This window comes from Mauremys mutica, chromosome 13, assembly GCF_020497125.1.
Source record: "Mauremys mutica isolate MM-2020 ecotype Southern chromosome 13, ASM2049712v1, whole genome shotgun sequence".
Lineage (NCBI taxonomy): Eukaryota > Metazoa > Chordata > Testudines > Geoemydidae > Mauremys > Mauremys mutica.
In genome coordinates, this window is record NC_059084.1 from 548,739 (window position 1) to 572,511 (window position 23,773).

The 23,773-nt window shown below is 48.2% G+C and overlaps 1 protein-coding gene across 10 annotated transcripts in view; it reads left to right on the forward strand.

The window, feature by feature from the left end:
- Nucleotides 1-23,773, forward strand: part of CDH22 (cadherin 22) — a 162,327-nt gene that overhangs the window by 70,422 nt on the left and 68,132 nt on the right. For 9 of the 10 annotated variants that reach the window (XM_044984596.1, XM_044984591.1, XM_044984588.1 and 6 more), the window contains 3 exons: nt 7,207-7,343; nt 21,990-22,111; nt 22,641-22,758. In XM_044984596.1, coding sequence (XP_044840531.1) covers nt 7,207-7,343; nt 21,990-22,111; nt 22,641-22,758 — 377 coding nt within the window. The remainder of the gene's footprint in view (nt 1-7,206; nt 7,344-21,989; nt 22,112-22,640; nt 22,759-23,773) is intronic. The other variant, XM_044984589.1, reaches the window with a different exon arrangement.

The following is a 23,773-nucleotide window of genomic DNA, read 5'->3' on the forward strand; positions in this document are numbered from 1 at the left end:
CAACCTGCTTGAGAAATGCAGAAAGATGAGCTCCAAGAAAGCTGTCTAAATGAAACAGCCACTTGTAACATCCAAACAACAGGCGATGCCAGCAAGAGAGAGGAAAATGGATGACAAGGGCTGCATTCCAATCAGAACCAGGGACTGCGACAGCATAAAGTCCCAAATATCAAACACTGCGCAGGCTTCAGGCGGAGGAGCAAGGAACATCCCAGAGTCCAGGAAATCTGGAGAACTTGGGCCTGATCAGTTCAGTGGGGTTGGGCTGCAGCATCACATGTGGGTGCCCAGACACTGGGAGGAAGGGGTCATGTTTTGCTTGTAATGGCAGGTGAGTTTGGTGGCTATAGCTCAGTGTCCAGTGGACAAAGATCCACGTGACAAAAAAATGCTGCATCAATTCAGCATAATTGGCAGTTTCTGGTCATTAGAAATTCTGGGCTGAGCTGTGTGGGCCTGAACCTTTTCTCCCTGCTGATCTCAGCTCTGGACACGTAGGAACAGCATGGGGCAGGCAGCTGTCTGAATGGACGTGGCCCCGGGGTGAAAAGAGAGAACTTCACATCCTATCGCTGTCTGGCCTCGATTCAGCTTGAGCACTCCCGAACCACAATCCCACAGCACATTCCAATGGGGCAAGCTGCCCCTAACCACGCTAGCGCCTCATTGTGAGAGGAGCACAGATGTCACATTAGTGATGCATGTGTGTGCACAGGCGTAGCTGCGTGTGTCTGTGTTATAGCTCTTGTGTGGTGGTGATGCAGCCAGCAAGGTGTATTTGTGTGTAGTTTACCTGACCACGCTACCTTGCCAGTGGCATGCCTCTCTTGTTTACACCAAGTCCCTGCTGTTCAGTTCACCCATCCCTAGCATTTACTCCAGTTGAAAATTGCCCACAGTGCTGGGGTTAACATCCCATCTATTGAAAACATGCTGCGGGATCGTTAACGGTCAGGGCCTCGACTTTACATCTCACCGTAAGGCCACTTAGCACCATGCAGATGCTCTGGATTCAGCACTGACTGTGGAGTGAAGCCTTCTTTTCTCTAGACGTAAGCAGTCCGCCCAGCATCTTGCCTGGCGTCCCTTTTGCTACATCTCCAGCCAGCTCACTTCAGGCTGTGACTGGCCATTTCCCACAAGTGAAGCAGGATCAGGACTTGTTGCTATTTGGAAGAAGAGCCTGAAGAAAAACTCAGGTGTTGCAGAAAGTGGTGTTGGGAGTTCAGTAGGGGGTGCTCTGAGGGGAGACTCACTGTCTCTAACTACAGAAAGGAATGTTATGAAGAGGAGAAAGATCAGTAACTCTGTCTAACCAACAAGGACAGAATGAGACGGAGTGGGTTCAAGCTGCAAGAGGGGAGGAGAATTTAGGTTAAATAGCAATAACACCACCACCACCTAGCACTTAGATGGGGCTTTTTGTCTTCGACAAGCTGTACAGACATTAAGTGACTCATCCCAGAACCGGCAGTGAGAATCAGAGTATCCGAGAGCTCCCAGGGTATTTAAGGCAGTAGAACAAGTTGCTGAGGGTGCTTTGTAGAATTACTAGAACTGGAGAGCTCCAAGGCTGAGACCCAGGAAAAATAAACTCAATCCTGCCACACTGTAGAGAGCTGGACACGCAGGCGCCTCAGAAATCCAGCTCCTCCCACTGGATTCTGTGGGAGAGGAGCGAAATGGTAAAGGGACTGGAATTATTGCAGAGCTCGATAAGGACAATCAATCCTTAAAAGACAAAGTAGACATGATTTAAAATACACTCACAAGCAAAGCAGTTACAAGTGTGAGAAGAGAGGCTCAAGCACAGAGTTGTACTCATACCTGCACCCTGGCTTCTCACAGAGTCAGCGGATGCCAGATGCTTCTAAACTCAGGGGTTTCTCTCTCCATGGTGATTGGATTTTCCTCCCCAATTATTTTTATTAAAGAAGTGTTTTCTTTATGCAGCAAAGACAAGAGGACAAACAAAACAGATGTGTCCATCTCATGTCGACCACAGAAATAGGCAGACATATGGAGAAGAGAATGAAGTACCATCTCCATCTCTAACTACATATGGACTGGAGAAGAGGAGAGATGTGCTAGAGGCCAGGGGATGTGGAAGAATAATGGAACGCTTATGTAAATATCTTGATTAATCCATCAGAAGGAGCTGAAATTTTTTGCACCAGTTTCTATTATTCCTTCCAGCAAGACAGTCTCCATCCGAGAGATTTTTGCTGGTTTGGACACCCAGAGCTTTTTCCGTTTTCTTGCAATTGCCTTTTTGGCAACAGATAAGCACAGAGCGGCAAATGAGTGCTGGAGGCTGCGATCCAGGCCAGGTTGGTGTTAGAGGCCTCTGAAGAAATCTGAGGATCAAGGGAAAGGTAATGCCCTTGGCATGCTCTGTCCTTCCATTGGGAGCTAAGGCAGAAAATGGGAGCATATCCCACATGAGGACACGCCAGGGTCCTGCCCACTTGCTGCGATGGCTCTTGGAGATTATCAGCATCTGTCTATGAACATGAGAAAGGCCATACTGGGTCAGACCAATGGTCCATCTAGCCCAGTATCCTGTCTTTTGACAGTGGCCAATGCCAGATACTTCAGAGGGAATGAATAGAACAGGCAGTTATTGCATGATCCACCCCCTGTCGTCCAGTCCCAGCTTCTGGCAGTCAGAGGCTCAGAGATGCTCAGAGCATGGGGTTGCATCCCTGACCATCTTGGCTAATAGCCATTGATGGAACCTATCCTCCAGGAATTTATCTAGTTCTTTTTTTAACCCCATTATACTTTTGACCTCCACAACATCCCCTAGCAATGAATTCCATAGGTTGACTGTGCGCTGTTTGAAAAAATACTTCCTTTTATTTGTTTTAAACCTGCTGCCTATTAATTTCATTTGGTGACCCCTGGTTCCTATGTTATGTGAAGGGGTAAATAACACTTTCTTATTCACCTTCTCCATACCATTCATGATTTTATAGACCTCTATCATATATCCCCTTAGTCATCTCTTTTCCAAGATCAGCAGTCCCAGTCTTATTAATCTCTTCTCATACAGAAGTTGTTCCATACCCCTTATCATTTTTGTTGCCCTTTTTCCATTTCTATGTCTTTTTCAAGATGGGGTGACCAGAACAGCACTCAGTATTCAAGGTGTCGGCCTACCATAGATTTATATAGTGGTATTAGGATATTTACTTCCTTTTTGTCTATCCCTGTCCCAATGTTCCTAACATTCTGTTAGCTTTTTTGACTGCCGCTGCACATTGAGCGGATGTGAAGACTATCTACAATGACTCCAAATCTCTTTCTTATGTGGTAACAGCTAATTTAGATCCCATCATTTTGTATGTATAGTTGGCATAATGTTTTCCAGTGTTCCTTACTTTGCATATACCACCGTTTAATTTCATCTGCTATTTTGTTGCCCAGTCACTCAGTTTAGTGAGATCCCTTTGTAACTCTTGACAGTCTGCTTTGGACTTAATCATTTTGAGTAATTTTGTAGCATCTGCAAACTTTTCCACCTCACTGTTTACCCCTTTTTCCAGATCATTTATGAGCATGTTGAACAGCACAGGTCCCAATACAGAGCCCTGCAGGACCCCACTATTTATCTCTCTCCATTCCGAAAACTGACCATTTATTCTTATCCTTTGTTTCTTGTCTTTTAACCAGGTTTAGAGTGGTAGCCATGTTAGTCTGTATCAGCAAAAAGAACGAGGAGTACTTGTGACTCCTTGTTCTTTTTGTCTTTTAACTAATTACTGATCCATGAGAGGACCTTCCCTCTTATCCCATGACTGCGTAGTTTGCTTCAGAGCCTTTGGTGAGGGACTTTCTGAAAATCCAAATACACTATATCCACTGGATCACCCTTGTCCACATGCTTTGTGACCCCCTCAAAGAACTATCAAAAATTGGTGAGGCACGATTTCCCTTTACAAAAGCCACGTTGACTCTTCCCCAACATACTGTGTTCATCTATGTGTCTGATAATTCTGTTCTTTACTATAGTGTCAACCAATTTGTCCGGTACTGAAGTTAGGCTTACCGGCCTGTAATTGCCAGGATTGCCTCTGGAGCCTTTTTTAAAAATTGGCATCACATTAGCTATCCATCAGTCATCCAGTACAGAGGCTAATTTAGATGATAGGTTACCTAAAATAATGGCTGAGGTGTGGGAATCTCCTCACACCCTCTGCAGTGAAGACCAATGCAAAGAATTCATTTAGTTTCTCCGCAATTTACCTTCACGTGATCCTTTAGCTTCTTGATCATCCAGTGCCCCCACCCATTGTTTGGCGCATTCCTGCTTCAGATGCACTTCACCTTTTTTTTTTTTTGCTGTTAGTTTTTGTCTTTTGCTAGTTGCTCTTCAAATTCTTTTTTGCCCTGCCTAATTATATTTGTAGGCTCGATTTGCCACAGTATTTGCTCCTTTCTGTTTTTCTCAGTAGGATTTGGCAGCCAGTGTTTACAGGATACCCTTTTGCTTCTAACCGCTTCTTTTACGCTGTTGTTTAGCCATGGTGGCATTTTTTGGTCTTTGTATTATTTTTTTTTAATTTGGGGTATGCATTTAATTTGAGCCTCTAATATGGTGGTTTTTTTAAAGTTTCCATGCAGCTTGCAGGGATTTCACTTTTGTGACTACTCCTTTTAATTTCTGTTTAACTAGCTTCCTCATTTTTGTGTGGTTCCCCGTCTTGAAGTTGAATGCTACTGTAGTGGGTTTCTTTGGTATCTCTCTCCCTCCCCCCCCATATGTTACATTTAATTGCATTATGGTTTTATTGAGCAGTTCAGCTATGTTCACTTCTTAGACAAGATCTATTACTACACTTACAACTAAGTCGGGAATTGCCTCTCCCTTTGTGGGTTCCAGGACTAGCTGCTCCAAGAACCAGTCATTAATCATGTCTAGAAAATTTATCTCTGGATCCTATCATGAGGTGACATGTACCCAGTCTATATGGGGATAGTTGAAATCCCCCATTATTACTGAGTTTTCTAGTTTTATAGGCTCTCTGATGTCCCTGAGCATTTCGCAATCATCGTCACCATCCTGGTCGGGTGACTGGTAGTATATCCCTACTGCTCTACTCTTATTAGAATTTCTATCCATAGAGATTCTGTGACGCAGTTTGAGTCATTGGAGATTTTTACTGTATTTGGCTCTATGCTTTCTTTTGCATATAGTGCCACATCAGCACGACCTACTCTGTCATTCCTATATATTTTGTACCCTGATATTACCATGTCCCATTGATTATCATCGTTCCACCAAGTTTCTGTGATGCCTGTTATATCTTCATTTAATACCAGACACTTGAATTCACCCATGTTATTACCTAGACTTCTAGCATTTGTATACAATCACTCATCAAATTTGTCAATATTTAGTTGTCCACCTTCATGTAATGTAACTGAATGGGACTCTTTTTCATTTGACTGTTTCTCTTCAGTTCCTACCTGTACTTTATCAACTTCTGTCTCCTCCTTTTTACTAGGACATGGAGAATCCACATTAATAGACCCTCCCCTAAGGAACATCTTTGTCCGAATCGTGTGCTCCTCTGCATGTGTTGGTTTTTCCCCCAGCCCTTAGTTTAAAACCTCCTCTGCAACCTTTTTAATTTTACACGCCAGCTTTGGGTCACAGTCTCCTGACACATACTATGTTCTGCTGGCGCAAAGGCGGGCAGGGGAGGTAACTGTATGGGCAGGACATATATTTGCATGTGCATATATATGGGTGATGATTTTGGACAGTTTTGGCCTTTCATTTTCAAGCTACTGTGTGTCTGCCTCCCTGTATTTTGCAGTTTCCCATGGTATTTGTGCACCAGGATAGCGGTTTAGCCAAGGGCGGGTGTTGGTTTTAATGAAAACCATGCAGCTAAAACCTTGTGTGGGAAGGTGCTCTGTAAGTACCCTAGCCTGACAGGTATGCACCAGTGTTACCTGCAAGTTCATTGATGACCCTTGAGGAGGTTAGTCCCATGACTGAGCTGTGGCTAAACAAGGCTGGTATGTGAGTAGAGGAATCTGTGGCCTTGAGATCACACTGGGAACCACCCTCCTTGTCTGAAAACTCTCTGGTGGAGCTCCTGGGTCTTGTCTCTGTATGGTTACTAATATTGATATTGCTGCTTGGAGGCCCCCAGCTACATCAGGGTCCCGTTGTGTTGGGCAGGGCACAAACAAATAGGAAAACGATCCCTGCCCTGAAGAGCTCATGGTCTAGGAATCTTCTCCCCACAATTCATCCATGCGCAGTCACCTGGATCCTTCTCCTCTGCAGCCCCTGCCATCTGTCATGGCCTTCCTGTGCCTTCCTATTTCATCAGCTCTCCGTTCATTTCATCTCTCAGCTCCCTTGTCTCTGCCTCTCAATTTATCTCTCCCTGTTATTGGCCTGAATGCTTTAATTTATTCACCACCCTCCTTTCGGTAATTTATCCCTTGTACTTTTTGTTGTCTTGGATTATTTAATTCTGTAAAACGCTTTGGGATGCCTTGCATATGAAATACACTGTACACAATACAATTATATTGTATTGCTGATGGTTTGCTGGCCTTCTGGATTGATACCATTGATAACTACCCTCTGAGTATGATTTTCCAACCAGTTGTGCACCCACCTCACAGTAGCTCCATCTAGGCTGTATTGCCCTAGTTTGTTTCTGAGGTCGTGAGACTGTAACAAAAGCCTTACTGAAGTCGAGATATATCACACTTACTGCTGCTCCATCGCTGGAGGTGTTTAAGAGCAGGTTAGACAAACCCCTGGCAGGGATGGTCTAGATAATATTTCGTCCTGTGTCCGTAGCCAGGGGACTGGACTAGGTGACCTGTTGAGGTCCTTCCCAGTCCTACATTTCTACGATTCGATGAATGTGTTGAGCTGATGCGTTACAGTCAGAACAGACGTTTCCCCTTGTCCATAGTCCCTGCTTCTCCAAAGGAAGGAGTTTGCACTCTTGGTACAACCTTCCCCCATGTACCCTCGCTTTAACTCTAGGGCCTCCAGTCAGATAGTGATGGGGCTACCTATGTCCCTGGAGATAGAGGCCAGACAGAGAACAGGTTAGTGTCACAGTGGAAGTGATTGTAACAGGGCCTAACCAACCTGGCTGGGAGTCAGTGCAGGTCTCCCTAGCCCCCTCCCTAGTCCCTCATGGCTCTCTCCTGCTTTGTGCTCAGATACGCCATCGATAGCAACACCGACCTGGAGAGGATCTTTGACATTGATGCAAACACAGGCGCCATTGTGACAGGCAAAGTCCTGGATCGGGAGACGGCAGGGTGGCACAACATCACGGTCCTGGCAATGGAAGCAGGTGAGGGGGAGGGTTCTGGAGAGGGGTGGGTCTCACTCACTGGTGCAGAGGTGACCACCTCAAGGAAGCAGGCATTAACTAGAGGTGATGTAAGAGAAGATGCAGGAAGGGGAATCTAATATCTCCTCAGACAATCTAAAAATACTCTTCCTGTTTCTGTTGAGAAGTGGAGCTGTGGTCGGATGGTACCTTTGATGAATACTAATCAAAACCCGTGTTATCTACCCAGCAGCTCCACCAGCCATCCCTACGCTGCTCATTTGCTGCTTCCACACCTGATGAGACACCTCTGGGGCTGCTAAGAGCTCATGTTTATATAACGTGTTTCCTCCTCAGTTCAGATGCCATCCTGTTTCTGGATTCACTGCCTGAGTCTTGGGGACATGGCCGCCTCTGCCTCTCTCCTCAGACACGTGCAGCACTCACAGCCACCCATGGGGAAGTAAATTACATTGTGAGGACTTTGCAGTAACTTAAAATTCAATCCGGCCCCTGCACCTGCATCTGCACCGCTAGGTATTTTGTGATCAACGCCTCCTACCCATGTACCTCCCATTCACATGCACAGGCACCGGGCCAATGGCAGAAGCAGCTTGTCCTGTGTTACATCAGACAGTGATTTTATAAAAACACATAGATTTGGGGCATTGTGTCTAGAAAGGGCCATGACAGTGACAGACAGATTGACAGATGAAAGACGACAGATTGACAGAAAGGCCCATCACTTGCACTCTTCTTCCTTTTCTCCAGACAGTTGTGCAGACTGTCTCTGCTCTGTGTCTCGGCCCAGCTCTCTGTGCGATAGCAGGTACCTGCTCTCAGCTGTGGTGATGCAGCAGCCATGCTGTCTGTGCTTCATCAAGGTTATTTCTCTGCCTGGCACCACTGGGTGAGAGCCTTGGTGATTCCAAAGACTTCATTAAACACAGGGAATAAGCAGCAAGGAGGCTGAGGCAGCTTCAATGAGCTCAGAGAATTGCCCTTCCCGAGGCTGTGCTCACAGGGAGAACACTTGCCTCCAGAGCAGCAGAAGAGCTTCACTAAATGCAAAACTCAGCTCTGTGACTGTTTTTCCCTCAATAATTTCTGCACACACAGACCACTGTACCCCTTACTCACGTATAAAGAAACCCATTAACCGATCAGGTTCTCTCTTCTGTGGGCTGGGAAGGAAGCAAGAGAAATTCTCAGTGTAATTTCTGTTTTGTGAATACTTGGGAAGTGCCAGATACTGTGGGACATCTAAGTACATGGGTAGATGGATGGGTGGATGATGGACAAACTTCAAGGACTTGGAAGTTTGAAGATGCTGCTAGATTTGCTTTTATCTTTCTAAAGGGGCCTGTGGGGGGTTGTTACTGATGGTTTTTCTCCTGTTTCTGCCCATGTTTCCTGCACTCTGCTAATTCCCTTTCCTACTGTTTGCCTGGTTCTGCCCTTCCCATACTATGCACTTTCCCAGAAGGATGAAAATGCTGTTATAAAAACTGCTCTTCTAAACTTCAAAAAGACAATGGGAACCCAAAAGCCCGAGCAGTCACGTTAGCTTTTGCTTCTGATGAATCTTTGAGCTCCCTCACTGGGGCTGGGAGGGCTGCAGACGAAGTAGGGAAGAGCCAATAGCCGACAGAGTGGATTTCTGAACGTGCCCCTTGACGTTGCTCTCCTGCTTCTCCCCAAGAGGTCCAGCACGTGCTGTTCTGCTAAGTGAAAGGCGTTTTTGTTGGTGAAGTAAATATTCAGCACTACGGCAAGTAGAAAGGGAGCACCTGCCTTATGTGTGAATACAAATGAGCTGGCGAGAGCCAGACTCAGGGCAGGGACTGAAAGATTGAGAGGAAGAAGGGAAAGAAAGAGAGACACCTAAAGGGTAGAGGTTTGCAGAACCAAGTAGCTGTGAGATAGGGAGCTACTGGATTCCCTAAAGGCTATTGTGGAAAAGGGAGCTTGTGCCTGAGAACTCCATCTGCCTAGGAATTCAGAGCTGACAGCCAGACTGTAGCAGTGACCTGGGGGACTAACAGGAAGGGCCTGTGGCAGGAGATGGAGCCTGCCTGTTCTCCATACTCCATTGTCCTCTCTTTCAATAAGCTACTTCTGGAACCTTGACATACAATCCTCATGTGATAGCCTTTCCTTTCCGTAGGGCAGCGATGCCCTTCCAGTCTTCATTTGCAGTTGCTGAGGAGCCCTCTCTCATCCAGCTGGGGAGAGCGAGGAGGAAATGCATTAGCAGACATGCAGGTTTCATGTCTGTTTATCTGAGAGGATATTTTGGGTATCTGCACTTCCGCCCAAACACAGCGACATGGAACAAGTGGCTGGCACGTTGCTGAGCAGCCAGAGCCTTGACTCAGGCAGAATAATTTCCCAGCAGAAGTTCTGTTCATCTTTTTTACTTCAGTTAAAGACAGAAAAGAACAAACTCTAGGTCCTGCCTTGCAGAGGCTTTGAACAAACTCCTCATGGGGAATGAAAAGAAAATAAATAATAGCAAAAAGAGCTTTGATAAACCACAGGTGTTCTGCTGCTGGGTAGGAAGCCGGCAAGATTATCCTCAGTGCCCTGCCACTCTCTGTAATGCATGTTCAGGCCCTTGTCTCATTATGTGGAGCTAAGCAGGTTGTTCTCGGTAAGACAATGGATCTGACCCTTTTGACTCTGGTGTGAGGCCTTGGATTCCCTCCACATCCCACACAAGCATTGAGAACGATAGAGGCTTCGAGAACCAGCAGAACAGTGGGGAATACAGAGAACACGAACACAATCTTCAAACCCTTCCGCTCATGTGTCGAATGTCTCAGAATGGTAACAGGCACCAGCATCTCCAGGCCAGGCGCAGACGAGGTCATGTTCCACTTTCCACCATCACGGTTAGCACCAGGCTCCAGTCCAGTCCACGGGGTGCCTTTGAAATGAGAGAGAGGTCTCAGCTAAGGGTTTTTCCTCTGTGCACTCAGTGTGTGCAGGTAGGGGCACCTGCCTACATCTGACTCTGAGCAGGGGAATTTGCCTAGGTCTTGCTTAGGGGATGTCTTCGTGGGTTATTTTTTGTCAAGGAAGATGTGCACATGCTTGCCACGCTGCATGGTGACACATTGATGGGTCTGATGCAGGGCCAGGACTTCACTTAGCACTAATCCTGTCCTTGCCCTGGCTCGGGGGCTGAGATGCCTGGGCACAGGGGACTCAGTGTGCATCCTCGAGCTTGTGTCACTTCTGTTGTTTCCAACCCCACCTCTGCTGCAGCCATTGCAATGAGAGGGGTCCAGAGCTACAAAGACTGGACCCAGATTGGAGCAGCCCTATGGTCCCGGGACATGTGAACCTAGGGTTTTGGCTCAGTCCTGTCTCTAGTTACAGTGAGGTTTTCTTTCCACCGGCTGTTTTGAGCTGTATGTTCCTGGGAAAGCTGCACCACTGTGGCCTTGTGGTGAGCACTGGCTGGGCCCAGGCTGGTCTTCCCAGCCCTGCACCGCTGTGTGTCTAGACACCTTTAATGCATTCAGCTGGTACAGACTGTTACCGAAGCAGGGGCACGCGCCTCCTGAGGGCATGGAAATGAAGTTGTGTTAGCGGTGGCCGGTGGAGAGGACGCTAGTGGTGCAGAACAACTCAGCTTTTACAGCAAACATGAGGTGACAAGAATCAGAAGGAAAATATTTATACACAGCAGCTAGGATTTCAGAACAAGTCAGTAAATGCTGCCGTTCCCCTCCAGCAGGGAGGCCTGTCAGACTGGATTACTTCAAAAGCTGGGAAGATTCTTTAGTATTCTGACTTCTCCCCGTCAGTAAGTTCTGACTCATCCATTTTAACTGTCCAGACGTTCCTGCCAGTGACATTACCCTTAACGGTTTGTAATCATGAAATATTAATGGCCAATATTGAATTTAAAGTACAATTTATGTCTGAATTCTCTGGTGGAAAGGGCAGTTGTAAAGGTAAGGCCTTCAAAGTGACAGAAGGAATTTCAGCATGCGGCCTTATAACAGATGTCAGGCTGAACCCAGAGCAGTGCTGGGGCTTGGCGCCGAGGGGAGGGGGCCGTGGCCGCCCTGCGCTGGGGCTTGGCGCCGAGGGGAGGGGGCCGTGGCCGCCCTGCGCTGGGGCTTGGCGCCGAGGGGAGGGGGCCGTGGCCGCCCTGCGCTGGGGCTTGGCGCCGAGGGGAGGGGGCCGTGGCCGCCCTGCGCTGGGGCTTGGCGCCGAGGGGAGGGGGCCGTGGCTGCCCTGCGCTGGGGCTTGGCGCCGAGGGGAGGGGGCCGTGAGGAAGTGAGGCTCAGTACAAACAGGTGGCAGAGTATTTCCCCATTTTTCATAGGCAAGTGCTTTGTACTAAACATATCACAAGACTTCCAAAGAGAGGAGACAAATCTATACAGCTCCTCCTTCTGCCCTGGATCAGGTCCATAGCTCCCCATGCTAGTCACTCAGCCCAGGGAACCATCCCCCTTCCACTCAGGAGCTGGGGTAGTGGTGGCTTTTCTGACCCCCCCTGGGCGCTCCATGTCTGCTTACAGTCTGTTTGACCTAACTATCTCCCTCCTCAGTCCTGTACCTGTCTCCCTGCACTCCCTTTTCCCCCTTCCCCATTTCCTGCTCTTAGATCAAACACTTGCCATTACCACCAGCGACGATAAATTAAAAACTGAATGCATGGCACTAATGTGATGTTTGCCAGCACGCTCCCCCCCCCCCCCCCCACCCGCTCCCTAACCCTGACCCGTTGTCTGGCTTGTCTAGATTGCGAGGAACTTGAGGCAGGAACTCTCCATGCATTGATATGGGGCCCTGATCCCGACTGGGACTTTAAGCGCTACTGCACTACAAATGAACCACCATACATGTTCACCTGTGGGATTCCCTGAGCACTCGGTGTGGCTGGGGCCACACCTCAGTTACAGTTCTTCACAAATGGTACATTCACATCAGGGGAATAGCAGGAAAAGCAGGGACGGGCCTATGGCCACACCCATAACTCTCCAAAAATATGCGCTATTTGAGGTGAAGACAATAGAGTCAGATTCTCTCTTCCAGAGAGAAGCAAAAAGCCCCTGTTCCAGGGTGGCCTGTCTGTGCCAATTGGCAACGGGCAGAATATTTGGGCCCTGGTAACTGTGCAGCCAACCAGCAAACCTGGGGATTGTTCAGCAAATCTGGCCAAGTGTTTGCTGAGATAAATCTTCATTTCACACACAAGCTGTTTACCTTCCTTAGGCTAATATTTGTGATTCTCTTCCTGCTTTCCTCTCTGCTCATGTAAAATGAGGAGGACTTGACTGCTGTGTCCACTGCTGGTAATTGAGATGATAAATCTTCCTGCTGGAGACCGGCTTTAATCAGAGCATTGTGTTTGGATGCAATTTAATTACTCTCATGCCGCTGAGCTAGGGCAGGACTCAGGGGAGGTAAGAGCCATTTATACATTACTTGGTCTCACATGCTGCTTCCACTCACTACGGAGCCACGTTTTCAGCTCCAGACTGATTTTAGGTGCCCCTATTTAGGACACCTGCATTTGCTTGTACCTGCAAATGTGAATGTGCAAGCAGCCATTTGCCTGCATAGTCGGGCAGTTGCACTCACATCTGCACTTGTGAAAAATGGTATGCACTTACGCACTCACTTGTTCTAGCACCCCTCTTGTGCACACACTGACAGGCCAAATATTCAACCCTAAAATTCTACTGTGTCATTTTGCTCTTCCTAATCCACTGAGATTATGGGTGGAATAAGAGTTGCTCCCTCGTGTATCTGGCTTCTCCGGTGATACAATAATCCTGGGTTTATTTCAAAATCAGTTGCTATGGAAATGATAGTGATGTCACCATTTCAGCATTGTTGCAGAAAAGACACATTAGATCATCCAGTCTACTCAGCATGATAATAGGCCCAGTGTTTCTTGAGATTCAGGGGTGACAGAATTGGCTGCAGAATCTGTGTCTTCAGAGATGTGGTTCAGGAGCGGAACTTCCTTTAAAAGAACACGGACAAACGGTTGCAGCGAAACGTTCAGAGCATGGCCTGACTGTAACTACCAATGTCTGAGCCTGGAGGTGGAAGTTATCACAGATCTAGCTGAGCTTCCCCCATTGGACACTGATTAGACTGCTTGGAGGGATCCAAATGCTAAATCTCACAAGCTCCTATCGGGCTGGGGCAGGGCAGAGTTTAGACACTGTTCCAGGCTCCGGGCCTCTCAGCACATCTCCAGGTACTGACACCCCTCTTGGCAGTCGGGACCCTGCAACCAGTTGCCTGCACCCTGAAACTAATGCTGTCTGCCCCAAGCCTCCCCAACAGCTCTTGCACGTTCCCCAGTATTCCACCAAAGGTGTGAACCTTCTGATGCACAGATTTCCTTGTATGGGGCACGTGATAGTGACATGCACAGACTTTGCAAAGGATTCTAAAACACCATTCATCATCTGGATGATGGCAAATCGCGCAGGGCCGTAGCCTCCTTGCAGACTGAGTGCTGCCTGCACGAAGCTCTAGCTCGATCCTTAAGTGTGACATGCAATGGAAAAGACTGGAAAAGACTGGATGGAACATACATTAAACAGCAATTTTGGAATTTACTTGAAGCTGAGAAGAAATGTCAAAACGTGCCTCAGAATTCAGCACCAGGCCACCTTAAGGATCGAGTGTGACAGGCAATCCCTGTTTAATGTATGTTCCATCCAGTCTTTTCCATTGCATGAGCATTGGATCTCAATGAGGCCATGGAAGACAGCAACCCATGTTAAAAGTGCACAGCGCAAAGTAATACCTTGCCTGTCCTGGGTTTCCAACGATTTATCTGGGGCAGGGAAAGAATTAGAGATTAGTTTTTCCTTTTAGTGCACTTCTGCTGAAGGCAAATATTGTTGCAGAGCACTTCTGCTGGAACTGTAATAGACTCAAGTGGATCTGGAAATACTTCTGCTCAGGCTGGCAAAGGCAACTGCCAATCACAGGTCCACAGCTCCTTCACTGCAGTGCTATGCTTCCATCATCTCGCTCTTGCTCTGTGTGGTTTTCCCATCTCCTCCCTCAGTCTTTGCAGATTAATGGCATTCAGACTCCTGGAGGAAATGCAGAAAAGCGGCATGTTTAATTTTAATTTAGGAAACCGTTTAGGTAGCAGCCTAGTTTCCTTGCTGCTGTCAGTCAGGTTTTCTCAAGGCTGACATCAATTAGTTTAAAAATATTGAATGTAATTTTGCCTGACACAACATATTGCAGCCACTGCAAAATATAATTTATTTTAGAAGAAGAAATAATTAAACTAATTTGCATGTCAGTCAGCTGAGTTGGAATACAGAGTAGAGTTGCAGCAGTGAAAGATGATGCTCTCTTTAAACTGATCACACTCTTCCTTGGCATGTTGCACCCCCTCAGTCCTGGCCACTGAGGACCAGCTGCTCTTTTTGTTTTCTGTCAGGCTCTGTTTGATGATGTCATACTTCTCTGCCTTCTCTTGCTCAGATTGATGGTCTGGCTAATATCATGAAAATGTGGTTCTTTCTGCCTGTGGATCTGTGTGTGCATGCAGCTGTGTGTACATTAGCACGTGGCTATGCCTTCGTGGGCATGTCTGCACATGTCTCTGTGTGTGCGTGTCATTCCGCACATATACATGGGGGCAAGGGGTGCTACAAAGCTCTTTTGGGTGCTGGCGTGTGAGGTTTGGAGTACTTAGGAGGAGTGAATCTTGCAGTTCATTACACATGCACTGCAGTAACATCTCAATCCCACGCACCCCAGACCATTGTTGGCTCTACTTATACCCCATAAGTTACAGAAAATACATATCAGGAGAGTTTTTAAAAAAATCTGTTGAAGCTGCTTTTTATATTTCCCACCCTGTAAAACCAGGTGCCTCAGAGGACGAGGAGAGTTTTGTAAAGAATACATTTTAGTAATCCTTAAACAGCTTTTTTTAAAATATATTACGATGTTCTATTCAAAGGCCCAGCAGGTAGTGATGCAGCAGGGCCAAAAAGAAAAGAAATACCATGTGTTCTGTGGAAGGGTCCCCAAAGATGATGCTCCCATTTCTAGCCCCACCGTTTCTTATAGACTCAGAGACTTTAAGGTCAGAAGGGACCATTATGATCATCTAGTCTGACCTCCTGCACAACGCAGGCCACAGAATCTCACCTGCCCACTCCTGTAACAAACCCCTGACCTATGTCTGAGTTATTGAACTCCTCAAATTGTGGTTTGAAGACCTCAAGCTGCAGAGAATCCTCCAGCAAGTGACCCGTGCCCCATGCTGCAGAGGAAGGTGAAAAACTTCCAGGGCCTCTGCCAATCTGCCCTGGAGGAAAATTCCTCCCCGACCCCAAATATGGCGATCAGTTAAACCCTGAGCATGTGGGCAAGACTTCTTGAGGTATCAGACCCAGGGCCTCAAGCTTCAGTGATTTTGGAGGGGGAGGGGCAGGGAGGAGACCTTTGTGTGGCAGGTGATTTTTTTTTTAATGGCATGTCTTTGAAGCTGCTCACAGGCATAGAATGTTATTGACAGCTCGGGGGGAGACAAGTCCGCAGGCAGAGTGCAGGTGAGACCATCACAGGTGCTCAATAAATGTATCTTAGCACAAGGATATCTCCACCACCCATGCATAGTATATTTTCTCAGACTCCTTGACTTTCAGGCTGTGATGATAGGAGGGGTTCGTGCTGTTCTCTCTGACTCTAAATATCAGCATACGCTGGTTGCAACCTCAGCTAAAGGGCTGCAAGCTAGTTCCATAAGGATGGCATTGTAGGAAACATGCTGTCTTCTGACTGGTTTGGAAAGATTTAAATATCCTGGGTTAAGATCTGGCTCCTTGGGGCACACATCTGTCTTTTTCTTAAACGTGTCTGTGCAGTGCCAAGCACATGGTATCTCTAGCACTGTAAAAATACATAAGAATGATTAAGAATAGTCATGATAATGAATGCGCTATTGCCCACTAATTGTGTGTGCTCTGAATGGGTGATGGGAGTCAGGGTAAGGTTAGGAGGGAGACAAGGAGAGATCTGAGTGTCTCTCTTCCCCCTTTCTCTTCCTCCTCTCATCCTCTCTTTCTGCCTTTTCTCATCTCCGTCTCTGTATATCACCTTCAGGGCAATGCCAGCTCACTTTAGAGTCAGACTGCAGGGAAAGGTTATCCATCTTTCTGCAAGACGAGCCAGGCTGCTGGGGAGGGAGATAAAACACTTTCACCATATCACTTGCTGGAATCAAACCCCTCTCACTCGCTCGCTCATTTACCCCTTCAGATGGAACCGGACGGACACACCTCTTTACCACCCCCTCAGATTTTCTGCCTCCCAGCTCCCTCCCGCCCTGCTGCCTTTAGCTTCCTTTCTTCCTAAAAGCAATTGCAGTTTATTTTGCTGCACTAACATGCTCTTAAAAATAACAAATTGTTCCAGGCTTTTAGTCACGACTTCTGCCTCCTTCCCCCCCAAAATACCCATCTAATCACCAAAGCAGCAGGTCTGGGTGAGCAGAAGCGATAACAGGAGAGCGGGGGGGGGGGGGGAAGGTGGGCTCTGGGGAGAGGGTTTGGGTTCTCAGATAATTATGGAGCCTTGCTCATACTTCTCTCCCCCGGGTACAGCTCCACCTGACTCACAGACCAGAGTTAATTTTATCAACAAACAGGCAGCAGGCTCCTGCTTTAACAACAAGCAGTGCTCCCTCCCATGCTGGGCCTCTCCAGAGTTATAACTTCTGGGGGAACAAAGGAGCCAGAGAATGAGGGTTTTTCATTTCTGGAAACATGTGAGGCGCTTTGGAAGGCATTAGGCCCTCAGGAGTGATTTATAATATTATAAAGAGGGATTAATGTACCTTTACGGTGCGTGCCATGGGGCAGAAACAAGCAGGAGCAAATCAGAGCTCCCAAGCTACCTACAAGCTACATCCCACATGTATAAAGCTCACACAGCTTATCAGGCAGAGGTAAGTGCAGGAGCTGCCTGGTGCAGCAAGGCGCAGAGCTGCTGTCTGGGCTCCGGGGGAGCCAGGGGGTTTCGTTTGCTCATCCCGGAATGAGAGGGTTGGCTCAGGCTGTACAAAGCCACGGATCACGCAGTCATATTAGAATATGCATATAGTAGCAGCAGGAGCAGGTGGACACCAAGATGAGCTTGTGATGCTGGCAGACCAGGTCCAGCTCAGGCCAAGCTCCCCATGTCCATGGGTGGAGTCAGTCCGGCTCACCTGGTGTTAGTATTGTTAGAATAGCGGTTGGAAGTAGAAGAATGAGTTTAGTGTTTAGACTGTATTGAAGGCTGGGGCTGGCTGCCTGCATTAATCTCACTTATAACATCCCATCGTGTAAGGTAATGCTTGAGCATTCGCATTGTGAGCCATTGTAACTGTAACTCTCCAGGTAGGAGAGGGACATTAGCCAGTGTGAAATGCTGGTCTCCAGCAGATGTTATGTCCTGCCCGACAGGGAAGGCCCAGCAACGCCAGATGGACTGAAGTGGAACATTAGAGAGGACACGAGAGTTTGCTGTTTACTCTCCCCCTTCCCCTTCCCCCACATCTCATGAAGATGAGTCTTGCAAGTGAATTCCTCCCATCAGCTGAGTGTGCAGCTCAGAACAGAAGGGGGAAGGGAATAAAAACCCCTAACAAGGAGGAACTGGATCTCATTGCTTCTTGGACTCTGCAGACAAGACTTCTAAGGCATAATAAGCAAGAGATCCCCTGTGCTCAGCCTGGGTTAGCCCTAAATGACATCTAGAGCCTGCTTATTATAGAAGCCTCTATTATCTTTTGAAACGAGAGGTTGTAACTCATTTGTGTGTTTGTTGACCTGCTTTACACTTGGAAATAACTCTCTTATTTTCTTCTGCTATATAATAGATCTGTATTTAGTTTATTATCGGGTTGGCTATGAGTGTGTGGTGTGCAGTTGACCTGGGGTAAGTGACTGGCCGTTTGGGGCTAAAAGCAACCTGAATATTGCTGTAATTTGTGGCGCAAGCAACCAGCTATCACAATAGTAGGCTGCCTAAGATAGACCAGAGAATCCAAGGGGCCTGCCTGTGACTCCATGTTTAGGCTGCCAGAGACCCTGAGCAGTGTACACTTGGTAATAGGTTGGGGAAATCTATGTGCAGAACTCGCAGCCAGTTTGAGTCTGTGCCCTGCTTCCTAGCAGTGCCCGGGGGTTGGCACAGCTGGAAAGGGTTCAACGTGGCATTTGAGGAGTGCTGCGTGGCTGCACCAGCTCAGCCAACCCCGGCTCGGGAGGGGCTCAGAACAGCAACATAAGAACGGCCAGACTGGGTCAAACCAAAGTCCATCTAGCCCAGTGTCCTGTCTTCTGACAGTGGCTGGTGCCATGTGCTTCAGAGGGAATGAACAGAACCAGTAATCATCAAGTGACCCATCACCTGTCGCTCATTCACAGCCTCTGGCAGTCAGAGGCTAGGGACACCATCCCTGTCCAATAGCCATTGATAGACCTATTCTCCATGAATTTATCTAGTTCATAGTCTTGGCCTTCACAACATCCTCTGGCAAAGGGTTCCACAGACTGACTGTGCGTTGTGTGAAGACATACTTCCTTTTGTTTGTTTTAAACCTGCTGCCTATTTCATTTAGGGTGACCAGATGTCCCGATTTTATAGGGACAGTCCCGATATTTGGGGCTTTTTCTTATGTAGGTGCCAATTACCCCCCATCCCCGACCCGATTTTTCACACTTGCTATCTGGTCACCTTACATTTGGTGACCTCTAGTTCTTGTGTTATGAGAAGGAGTGAACAACACTTCCTTATTTACCTTCTCCACACCAGTCATGATTGTATAGACCTCTATCTTATCCCCCCTTAGTCGTCTCTTTTCCAAGCTGGAAAATCCCCCTCTTATTAATCTCTCCTCATATGGAAGCCGTTCCATACCCCTAATCATTTTTGTTGCCCTTTTCTGAACCTTTCCAATTCCAATAGATCATTTTTGAGATGGGGCCCCCACATCTGCACACAGTATTCAACACACCAGGGTCAGACACGGGGCAGAACCAAAGAACCCCTGGAGACTTATCGCCAGCCTGAAATGCAGCTGAGCCCTGTTCCCTGTCTCCGCACCCCTGTTCTGACATGGGCATTATAGCCTCAGGGCCTGGAGCACCAGCTCTTGAAATGACTAATGCTGACCAGGGCCGAGTGAAGCCAAACTGATAGATCTTCCCACTTGTGCATCTGGGTTTGTCTCCGTAAGATGAGACTTGCCCCATGTTTAGTTGCTCTGGAAGAATTTTTACATAACACTCCCCTTCTTTCCTTGAGAGGAAGAGAGATGTCCCTGGGAGAGAGAGACTGAGTCCTCCCCACAGCCTGGCATGCCCTGGAGACCCTGCGAGAGGGGCCTGGATGAAAGCCAGTTGGCTTAAATACCAGCCAGATAAGGCCGAGGTGTGATGCTTTTTGGCAGGGGGAGAAGCTTGAGGAACTGGTGAAATCTGAGTGAGGGCATCTGCTCAGCGCTTGCCAAAGGGGTTCACCACCCCTGGGCTCTGCCCAGCCTGAATGGAATGGGGAGAAATGCCTCTGCCAGGAGTTTGCATTCTCTTCTCTCAGACTCTGCCCCAGTCATCAGTGCCTCAAAGCCCTGTGCTAGACAACGGCAGCGAGCTGGCCCTTGGACTGCCTTAGAGTCTCTCTATCCAGGATGTACATAGCTCCCATCGCCATCAGACCTGGGGCCCCCCAAAGATTTAAAAATAGAATTAACGTTGGCAACCTCTCTCTGTCTCCCACTTGCCAGTCTGTTGGGAGCACAGCTTGACTGGTTTATAGCATTGACTTTAAATGTGCGTGTGTGTATCTATGGGAAGAGCTTATTGCAGGAAAACTGAATCTCAGAGCTGAGTTTTGCATTTAGCTCCAGACCTGGTGAGACTCTTATCTCTTGTGGCAGTGTGACGAAGTGGGACTGTTCTTAATGTTTCCTCTGAATACTGTGTGGGTGCCTCAGTTTCCCCTATGCATTTCTTAAGTCTCCAGTGTGCATAAATGGCCGACACTCTGTCTCCTGGCAACAAATGATTGGGGCCTCTCCCCCATGCAAGGGAATAGCTAAAGGTGAACAAAGGAATCAGGTGACCTCCTGGCCCGGGAAAGGGACAAAGGCCAGAAAGGAGGGTCTGGAGGGGGTTTCAGTTTGAAGCTGGTGGGGGATGGGAAGTGAGGGCAGACGTGGGGGTCTGGCTCGCTGGGCCCCAGAATGGACCCGGCTGAGGGGGTCCCGTTCTCTGTACCTACAAGCTCTGTGTTAGACCCTGTTCCTGTCATCTAATAAACCTCTGTGTTACTGGCTGGCTGAGAGTCACGTCTGACTGCGAAGCGAAGTGGGGGGTGCAGGACCCTCTGGCTTCCCCAGGACCCCGCCTGGGCGGACTCGCTGTGGGAAGCGCACGGAGGGGCAGAGGATGCTGAATGCTCCAAGGAGAGACCCAGGAGGTGAAGCCGTGTGAGCTTCTTGCCCTGCAGACAGTCTGCTCCAAGGGAGAGGAGGCTCCCCAGAGTCCTGCCTGGCTTTGTGGGGAGCAGTTCCAGAGCATCGCCCGGGGACTCCGTGACAGGCAGTGAGTTCCATAGTGCAAGTCTGGCTCCCATAAAGGACATACCTCCTGCATTCACAAGCCTCCCGTTAACAATTAACAGCTTCCTGGTTCCAGTGGGATGTAACTGTCATAGAGATCATGGTCTGAGACAGACGTGATCTCTGAGAGCTAGGTGTAGTCTCTGGACACCATCTGGACGTGCACTTTCCCTTCTTCCCCCCCTCCCCCATATCCTTCTGATCAGGGCACACTCATGCAGACACGTTACCTGTGCCTGGTGCTCTGCACTGCCTGCCAGGTCACACTCAGGAAAGATTCCAGGTGCCAGCGATGATCTACAAACCCATCATTCCTGTAGAGCTCAAACTGAACTGGATGCCTCACCGGCAATGAACACAGGAGCCCTGGGGCCAAGGACCTGGCATTCTAACGAATGTCCAGGCATGGGCTGGGAAGAGGGAGCCACAGGAAGGGAAGGGACTGAATGTGACACGTGGAATGGTGTTTGTTAATGCCACGATCTTTGTATTGATTTGTAGCTCTCTCCCGTTCCAACTGCGCTTTCATTTCACCTTTACTGAAGTTTCACTGAGGTGATGCCTTCAGCCCTTGATGGTTGAGTCTCACAGATCCCCTCTGCCTATGCCCACATCTGTCAGTCTCAAGAGTGAAGCTTGTGGGAGCTGGCCAGGGGGTAGAGCTTCACCATCGGATCCGTGGCAGGTTCTTGCCACTGGAATTCACATGCACCATAAAAGCTGGCACTTGCTGAGAGAGGCACCTTGTTAGCTGCAGTGCTGCAGTCCTCAACAGTTGAGTTTCACACATGGAAATTCGGCTGGTGCTGCTGAGGGACTCTGTATAGATGCTGCTGAGTTGTGGGGGAAATGTTTGCATCACACTTGAGCTAATCTGCGTACCAGGCAGCTGGAAGGTGTGTTGATCGTTGTGTTAGAAATCGAATAAATACTTAGGGCACTGACCACAGGGGTTGCCAACAGAACAAAGAGATGGGATAAGTTCCCTGCTGCTGGCAGAGGACGCTCACCAATGACATTGTGTGTTTATTTTGTTTCAGACAATCATTCTCAGGTGTCTAGAGCATCTCTGCGTATCCGAATCCTGGATGTGAACGACAACCCACCCGAGCTGGCCACGCCATATGAGGCTGCGGTATGTGAAGATGCCAAGCCCGGCCAGGTAATCAGAACGCCCGGCTCCCAGTCAGCATTTTGCCACGTGCAGTGTTTGCGTGTGAAACGTCTGCATTAGGCCTGGCACATCCTGACCGGGTGTCTATGTATCTGGGAAGTGCATGCAGCTGGGAGGCCCGTGGTGAGGCCCGCCTCACGGTTAAGGAGTTGGCACTGGTCTCTGACTGCTCAGCTTGGGACAGGACTTCACCCTGATAGTGTGACTTTGGGGGGCAATTTTCTTCTCAAAATTACTCTGGCAGCCACGGCTTGTGGAGCTGCAACTGCCTCTCCCTCCAGGAGAGCTGACCCCTCAGGAAGAGAAGGGTGCTGCTGTGTTCCGGGGGGCCATTCCCTTCCTGCCCAGCTGCAGATGCATGGAAGGAGCCGAAGAGCTGAATCTGATGGCACTGGAAAAGGTTTTCATCTCTCTTGAGGGAGATGCTGCCCATTCCCAGTGCTGTGAGGAGCCCCCAGGCAGAGACCTCTCCATCAGCCCCAGGGAAGCAGCTCTGACCTCTGCTTTCTTCTTGTAGCTAATTCAGACAATAAGTGTCGTGGATCGTGATGAGCCTCAGAGTGGCCATCGCTTCTACTTCACACTGGCCCCGGAAGCCACCAACAACCACCACTTTTCTCTGCTGGATATCCAGGGTGAGTCATCCTCCTTCCCACTTGTCAATTCCCTTCTGCCCTATTCTTCCTTCCTCTCCAGTTGGTAGCTGCATGGCCTGGGACCTGTGCCAAGAACGGGGAGCAGGAAAGGCTGGTCACCATGGGAAGTGCTGTGTGATGCAGCAGGCTCCCTGGACTGTTCTCCCCCCAAGACCTTTCACCTCCGATCGATGCGGATCCAGCCCTTCCCGAGCAGCTGCCTGAGCCACACTGGCCCTTCCTAGGAGCCTGTCCCACCAGAATTCTTTGCTGGCAAATAGCAGGAGCTCTCACCAGCCGCTTTGTGTCTGGCTGCTGCAGGCTGCACTTTGCTCCTTCCTAGCCAGCAGATTCTCAGCCCCTGTTAGGTGCTCTGTGGCTCTGACATTGGGGGGCCTGTTTTCCTTTCTCAGTCCTGCAGAGGGGGCACAGCCTCACCATGATGTATATTTGATTTCCCCCACACACAGTGAAGCAGCCCCCCACCCAGAGCAGAGACACTCTGACCAGAATAGCAGGCCATGCCCCTGGAAAAGATGCAATGGGAGGCTGGGGGCTTCGCTCACACAAAATAATTAATTGTGATTAATCCTGCGATTAATCGCACTGTTAATAATAGAATGCCATTTGTTTAAATATTTTTGGGTGTTTTCTACATTTTCAAATATTTTGATTTCAGTTACAACATAGAGTACAAAGTGTATAGTGCTCACTTTATATTTATTTATTACAAGTATTTGCACTGTAAAAACAAAAGAAATAGTATTTTTCAATTCACCTAATACAAGTACTGTAGAGCAATCTCTGTATCATGAAACTGGAATTTACAAATATAGAATTATGTAAAAAAAAAAAAACCTGCATTCAAAAATAAAACAATGTAAAATTTTAGAGCCTGCAAGTCCACTCAGTCCTACTTCTTGTTCAGCCAATTGCTCAGACAAACAAGTTTGTTTACATTTGCAGAAGATAATGCTGCCCACTTCTTGTTTACAATGTCACTTGAAAGTGAGAT